The 7,771-nt window shown below is 41.4% G+C and overlaps 1 protein-coding gene across 1 annotated transcript in view; it reads left to right on the top strand.

Moving 5' to 3' along the window:
• LOC108793632 (clustered mitochondria protein homolog) overlaps positions 1-7,771 on the top strand; it is a 51,606-nt gene that overhangs the window by 7,151 nt on the left and 36,684 nt on the right. The window contains exons 6-9 of the mRNA XM_018564631.1: positions 748-902; positions 3,348-3,473; positions 3,639-3,786; positions 4,509-4,601. Of these exons, the coding sequence (XP_018420133.1) occupies positions 748-902; positions 3,348-3,473; positions 3,639-3,786; positions 4,509-4,601 (522 nt within the window). The remainder of the gene's footprint in view (positions 1-747; positions 903-3,347; positions 3,474-3,638; positions 3,787-4,508; positions 4,602-7,771) is intronic.

Here is a 7,771-nt window from a genome sequence, read left to right as displayed (position 1 = left end):
GAATGCAGGTGTTTTTTCGTTAGTAGATCTCATTGACCTTGTCATTTGAAAAGTAGATCTCCGAACGAAAAATTGTGGGCGCCCCTGATCTAGGACAACATAGCTGAACTGGAAAGTTACCTGAATTGGAGAATATTTCCAAATCAGCTATGTTGTACTAGATTGTTCACTTCTCTTGCCTTCTCTGAATCCTTCACCCTTTAGTGAATAACCCTGCAAATGGTAGAAGACTTCCTCTTATGTTATAGCAGCGTCATTGTGTTTGTAATCTTCTTTCTTCATGGAATCCATGCCATATATGACTAGCTAATGCCTTTTCCATACCATACCAAACAAAATATCAGATGGTGAGCAAGTTATATGTTTTGTTTTTTTAAAATTTCTTACAAGATGTACTGTTTGGGAGCAGAGTGACATTTATTATTGTGTTGTAGCTTGTTGTAAAAGACAGCGGTTTGAGGCAGAAAGACTTCTTTTTTTACTGTAGACCAATCACTATATACGAATCAACAAGACACATGTCGAAATCAGATCATCCTATAATAGAGATGGCATGCATGTTGGGGCAATAGTTGCCATAATAAGGTATAAAGTACCGGTAAATCCCAGTTAGTGCATTTACCTTTCTGGCTTTCAGTGTTGTAGCATCCCATCTGCTACTTTCGAGTTTTAAAACTGGTATAACTGTCCATTTTATTCTTCCTAATAAATCCTGCTATTAATACTTTGTTTGGTTTTATACTACAGCCTCTTCAGTGTCTTAAATCTTTGATTATGAGTGGCTGGAATCCTCCTCCAGGCAATCGCAGAATGCATGGAGACTTGATGTATTTGACGGTGGTAACAATGGAAGATCATCACATTAATATCACTTCGTCCAACAGAGGATTTTACATCAACCAGTAAGTGCTGCACCACTAGTATCAATGTTCAGATGATTCTGTAGTATATTTCTGAAAATGGTTTCATTTTTAAAAAGACATGTGTGCCTACAATGAGTTATCTGTTTGACACAGCTAAGCAAACATTTCATTCTCTTCTGGGCATCAATTAATAGAGTAAAATTAGACATTACAAATATTATACAGGGATTCCGTCTACTCAGCAGAATGGGGTGTAGTGCTTTTTGCCCACTTTTAATCATTCAGATATAGAAATACCACAAGGTTCTACATTTGCAGGGTTATTCAGCATAACAGCCGGCCCAAGTCTCTCTCTCTTTTCTCTCTCTTCTCGCTCCCCCTCTCTCTCTTCTCGCTCCCCCTCTCTCTCTTCTCGCTCCCCTCTCTCTCTCTTCTCGCTCCCTCTTCTCTCTCTCTTTCTCTTTATTTTTCATACAACTCTGACTTTTCCCTCCTTAAGACAGTGCTGCCTTAAGGTGCCCACACACCTTACGATAATCTCAGGAAATCCCGCGATCATACGATTATCGTATGGTGTGTGGGATCCGTGCGACCTCTGCTACTGTATGGTCGCATGACTTTTAACTTAGGAACATGTTCGAAAACCAGCCGAACATCGTACGATGTTCGGCGGGTGTGTAGCATGTTCACAAGATAAAAGCTGCACGGGCCGGTGTGCGCAAGCGCACACTGCCCGTTCAGCATTACGGTCATCAGAAGCCCACCCCTCAGCGGGGCGGGCTTGCGACCATCGCACGTACGATCTGCCTGTCCAAGATGGGCAGATTGTACGTTTTTTTAAATTACCTTACAACCATCGCAAGACAAAAGTCTTGCGATGGTTGTAAGGTGTGTGCCCAGCATTAGACTCAGCTTTTCTGCTGAGCTGGTTCCATCAGTCACCAGATTGGACTTCTAGTCTGCAGACTGCAGCGTGCATACCTCAGACAAATGGGTCTGTTCATACAGGGGTTGATAAAGATGTCACCAGCACACCAAAGTAACTTGTACAATCGGAAACCATCCATTTATTCAGAGATTTTGTAACTCAGACACAAGCAATTTCGGGGCCATGCAGGGTCCCCTTCATCAGGATCAGGCACTTAGACACAGGCTTGTGTCTAAATGAGAAAATCTGTCGAAAAATGGATAGTTTGTGATTGTACAAGTTACTTTGGTGTCCTGGTGACATCTTTATCAAGTCTTGACTTTGGCGGTGCCACCTGTGGTCAATACAAGCACCCATGTGCATCATCTTGAGGATATCCAGTAAGGAGTGCAGCAAGACACCTCTTCATTGTTCAGACAGGGGTTCCCACTGTTCCTCCTTAATATCCAACTCTCACTCTCAGTTGTCAGTCTGGTTTTGCGGCCTATCTAGGCCTGTCAGACAGGCCTAGATAGGCGCTCCTCATATGTCCTGATTCATGCTGCTCTAGCAGTCAACGGGAGCACTGACTGATCAGGTAATACCCATCTGTCCCCTATTAGTCTTATCCCTTTGGATGCCTGTCTTAATCTTTCAGGGACCCTGTCACTGCTAAAACAGACTCTCTCTCTCTGTCCCTTACTGCATCTTTACAATGACATCCAATGCTTCTGTCACAATATATGTAGTAGTTTACACAATAAAGACAAGGCTATTTGTGCTTTCTTTTAAGCTCACAGGAAGTGACAAGGACACTGCATTTATGTTCAACAGTTTTTTTCTGTATTTGCTGAAAATGTTTTTAGATAAGTGAAAACTTGTGCAGCCACCACAATAAAAGACAGTTAAGATACAATATATTAATTTTTTCATTTGGGTTTAGTTACACTTTAACAAAAATACTTAAAGGAGAACTATTAGGTGAGTGCTTTTCACTCACCTCATAGTTCTAGCCGACCTGTGACAATGAGACTGTCACAGGTCGGCTCAGTAGATCGAGAAGTGAGCGAACAGATACCGGCGTTCGCTCACCTCTCGATCCTGTCACAGCTCTCTGCCGTGACAGGGGAGGGGCTGGATTCCCCCCTCCCCGCTCCGATCCGCCAGCGCTGACTGGCGGATCGGACGGGGAGGGGGCGGGTACAGCTGGCTCTGCCTCTGGATAGGCAGAGCCAGCTGTCACTCACGCAGCTGGGCGGATCCAGACATAATTGTCGGGATCCGCTTCAGCTGGTGCGTCTCAGTATACCGCGAGTAGTAGATTGCGCTGTACTGTGGCGTCTCAGTATACCGTGAGCTGTAGCTCGCGGTATACTGAGCTTAGGGTGATGGGAGGACGCTAGTTTGTGTCCTCCCGTTACCTTAAGGAGAACTATGGGGAAAAGCCTTAACCCCATAGTTCTCCTTTAAATTTATGTTGTGATTAGAGGAATTCAAAAAATCAACAGGCCTGCCTCTATCCCTGAAATTAATATTATCACCCCTGAACAGTGACCAAATTTATATTTACATTTTAGGTCAACTGCAGAGACGTTTAATCCCAAGCCATCCTCACCAAGCCACTTAAGCCACAGTATTGTAGAACTGCTGAACCAGGTCAGCCCGGCATGTAAGAAGAATTTTTCTGCTCTACAAAAGAAGAGGTAAAATTCTGAAAAATCTGTGTAAACCATTCTAGCTAAACAGGAGGAATGACACATTACATTGGTATCATTAGATGTGCAATTACTTTCTTGCTCTTGCTACTTGCTCTTTTGTTTTCTCATTGTGAAAGTTTAATATATTTTTTTTTTTACTTTTACATTCAGAGTGCATCGGCATCCACTAGAGAGAATTGCAACACCCTATCAGGTTTATAGTTGGATTGCCCCTAACACGAACCATATAATCGACTGTGTGCGAGCAGAGGATGCGTACAACTTACGTCTGGGATATGAGGAACACATTCCTGGTCAGGTATAATAATGCTTCTGTTTTAAGGACAGCAGAAACCATTTCAACTACATCTCTTTATTAATCTCCTCAGTCAGTCATTTTTTCATAAACACCTAGAAGAGCATGGTCTATAACATACGAGCTCAGTAAGTCACTACTAGAAGTATAATTAAGAGTCAAGAGCAAGCACCAGATCCAAATAAGGCATTATTATAAAGTATTGGCTACTATCACAGTTCTTTATGTCTATGACCTGTTTGGATTTGTCACTCAAACTTCCTGCTTCTTGCTCGTATATACTGTCAAGGACACTGTTGCGGGTCATCTTTCATTGCTCTTGGTATTGCTATTGATGACCTCTCTCTTACCGGTGTGGTCATTGTGACAAAGCGATTGCTAATGACTTGTATTGCTTCTTCATGCTCTTCCTAGGTGCACCTGCTTACTTTGCTTTTAGTGGTGGCCTCTTTTTGCAGCTTTGAACATATGTACAACCAGTATATTTACCAATGAGCCATACATTGTAAAGATGTGTTACAGGCTTACCAGACATAAACTACATAATGTTCAAAACAGGCTTAAATAGATAGAAGTTTCTGGAGACAAAGAACACAAATATTTATTATCTCAATGTCTGTGCAGGTATGGGTACTTTTGTATGTTTTAAACATAGATAGCTCTGTAACTAACGAATTAGTGGTGCTTTAAGATAGAAAATAATTGATAATTTGTATCTATCGCAGACCAGAGACTGGAATGAAGAGCTGCAGACAACCAGAGAACTTCCTAGGGAGCTCCCAACAGACCAACAGCTGCGACAGAGGGCCAATTTTAAGGTAGTTAAAACTTTTGATATTTCACCTATCAATCAAATAACATAGTAAAGGGAAATAATAATGAACTTTTTGACCTTTTTTCATATTTACACATTTAAAAATAGTTTTGTTATATTATAAACATCTCTGAATTGGTGCTGACACTGTCCTTCCTTCGAAGGGTGGCTACTTTTGTTTCCCATGGTCCCTGTGTGTGTTGTAAAGTAGCCACCGCTGCAAGCTCACTCCCGTGATGGACTACAATCCCATGTTTAGTTTACTTATCTGTATTGAGATTGTAGTCCATCACGGGAGTGAGCTTGGGCTGGTGGCTACTTTACAATACACACAGGGACCATAGGGGACAAAAGCAGCCTCCCTCCAGAAGGAGGGACAGTGGCGGCACCAATTCAGAGATGATTTGAGGATCTACAGCTGAGTGATGCACTGATAAGCTACATGTTTGTTAATAGTTAAGGTACTTGAATGTATTTTTAAGATTTAACTCCTGAGTTTAGTGTGACTTTAAGGTTCGCTTATGTCACTCTGTCACTTATATCACTCTGACTATAAAGTAGAGTTACGCCTGCCTTTACACGCACATGAACTTTAATGGCATCCCAGTCTTAATCCGTAGGGTTCAATATTGAGCTGTCCACCCTTTGATGCTTTAACAGCTTCTACTCTTCTGGGAAGGATTTCCACAAGGTTTAGAAGTGTGTCTATGGGAATGTTTGACCATTCTTCCAGAAGCGCATTTGTGAGGTCAGTTACTGGACGAGAAGGCCAGGCTCTCAGTCTCTGCTCTAATTCATCCCAAAGGTGTTCTGTTTGGTTGAGGTCAGGACTCTGTGCAGGCCAGTCAAGTTCCTCCACACCAAACTCACTTATCCATGTCTTTATGGACCTTGCTTTGTGCACTGGTGCACAGTCATGTTGGAACAGGAAGGGGCCACCCCCAAACCTTTCCCACAAAGTTGGGAGCATGAAATTGCCCAAAATGTCTTGGTATGCTGATGCCTTAAAAGTTCCCTTCACTGGAACTAAGGGGCCAGGCCCAACACCTGAAAAACAACCCAACACCATAATCCCCCCTCCACCAAACTTGGCACAATGCAGTCAGGCAAGTACCGTTCTCCTGGCAACCGTCAAGCCCAGACACGTCCATTGGATTGCCAGACAGAGAAGCGTGATTCGTAACTCCAGAGAACACGTCTCCACTTCTCTAGAGTCCAGTGGCGGTGTGCTTTACACCACTGCATCTGACGCTTTGCATTGCACTTGGTGATGTAAGGCTTGGATGCAGCTGCTCGGCCATGAAAACCCATTCCATGAAGCTCTCTACACACTGTTGTTCCAATCTGAAGACCACACAAAGTTTGGAGGTCTGTAGCTATATACTCTGCAGACAGTTGGCAACTTCTGCGCACTGTTTGCGTCAGCATGCACTGACCCCACTCTGTCATTTTATGTGGCCTACCACTTAGTGGCTGAGTTGCTGTTGTTCCCAGTTGCTTCCACTTTGTTGTATTACCGCTAACAGTTGACCGTGGAATATTTAGTAGTGCCCCACTGTTGGTATCAGTGGGAGGAAAAGCGGCCCACTTTTGGTGTCAGTGGGAAGAACTTTGCCTATCGTTGGTGTCAGTCAGTGACACAATATTCGGAATAAGATCCATGTTAATAAAAGGTTGTAACCTTAAAAAATGTGGAAAAGTCTAAGTGGGGGAAATACCTTACTTATGCAAGACATTACAGAAGTTAGATTCGGGAAGTAAGGGGTTAAGGCATTATTTTCCAGGTTAGGTTTAAGGAAAGCTAAATTGGTGTTGTGTCCTTTTTATTGATTTATTTTTTCTTAGTTTATAAAGAGAGAGCAAACAAGATGCTCTTTTCTTACTAGACTCTTTCTAAGCTTGACCTATTGAACCTTAGTCCTTTTTTTGGGGGGCAAAGCAATTATGAATTGCATGAACAGCACATGAAAAGGAGCCCAAATTGTGTCAAGTGTGTAAAAGAGCACTTGTGTTTTCAGGAGCTACATTCCATTCATATGAACACATTCTGTGGAATGCATGAAACATTGTCCACGCTTCTGATTTGTTGAGTGGGATTCCATTGGCTGATATAGAGTCTAAGCATAAAAATCACAGATGCTCGTAAAAGAACAAATACTGTACATATCACTGATACAATAATTGTTTTGTAACTGTTGTATAAGACTATTGCCCTAAAGAATATCGAAAGCATTTTTTTTTTTTCATTTTAAATAGAGTCGAGACTAGTAAAAAAACCAAAAAACTTTTTTAAAAGTTTTTTGCCATCTGTGTCCCATTCAAGAGATTTCCCTTCACTTGCTGTTCTGTAGACATAATAGGAAGTGGGAGAAATCTATCCAAAGTGATAAACCCCTCTTGGAGAGTTGTCACTGAAACAAGTGTTCCCATCAGAAGAGTTTCCCTGTTCTGGTGACAACTCAAATTTTGGGTTTTTCTATCACTTTTATTCCCACTGACAGTGGTCACTAGAACACATAGAGGGGTGAATCTTCCCAGCAGTAACACAGGCAGTAATAAACCTCATAAGGATTCCAGCCCCTCACCCCTCTATCCAAAACTAATAGAAAAGTTTTGGCTTTAGATACATGTTAATATTTTCCATTTTTTGAGAGATGATGTCATAAGCACAGACATGATCACATAATTCTTCCGCTATCATGCTGTAACCAGGAAGTATATTTCTGCACAATAAAGCACAGTCGCAGCCACACAGGCTTTCTAATCAGTGTGGGTAAATGTGAGTACTAATAGCTTTTTTTTTCCTATAAATTTTATACCAGTAATGATGTCCTGAAAAAACACTTGTGTGTTCTCCAGATAATGCATGTCATTTGATTTATGATATTGTGTGAGTACATATCAAAACAGGTGAGGGACAGGGCTGTATACGGATTATAAATGTAAAAACAATACAGGTGAGGGGAAGATTATATGAAGATTATATATAAAAAAATACAGGTTTGGGGCAGGGTTGTATAAAGATGATATATAAAAAAAAACAGGTGAGGGACAGATTATATAAATAATAGATTATATGTAAAAAAAAAACAGGTGAGGGGCAGGGTTGTATAAATATTATATATAAAAAATATACAGGCGAGGGGCAGATTATTTAAAGGTTATATATAAAAA

This window comes from Nanorana parkeri, unplaced genomic scaffold (assembly GCF_000935625.1).
Source record: "Nanorana parkeri isolate BGI_ZX_2015 unplaced genomic scaffold, ASM93562v1 scaffold767, whole genome shotgun sequence".
Taxonomy (NCBI): Eukaryota; Metazoa; Chordata; class Amphibia; order Anura; family Dicroglossidae; genus Nanorana; species Nanorana parkeri.
The sequence above is the reverse complement of the archived record's forward strand: the minus strand, read 5'-3'. Positions and strand labels throughout refer to the sequence as shown.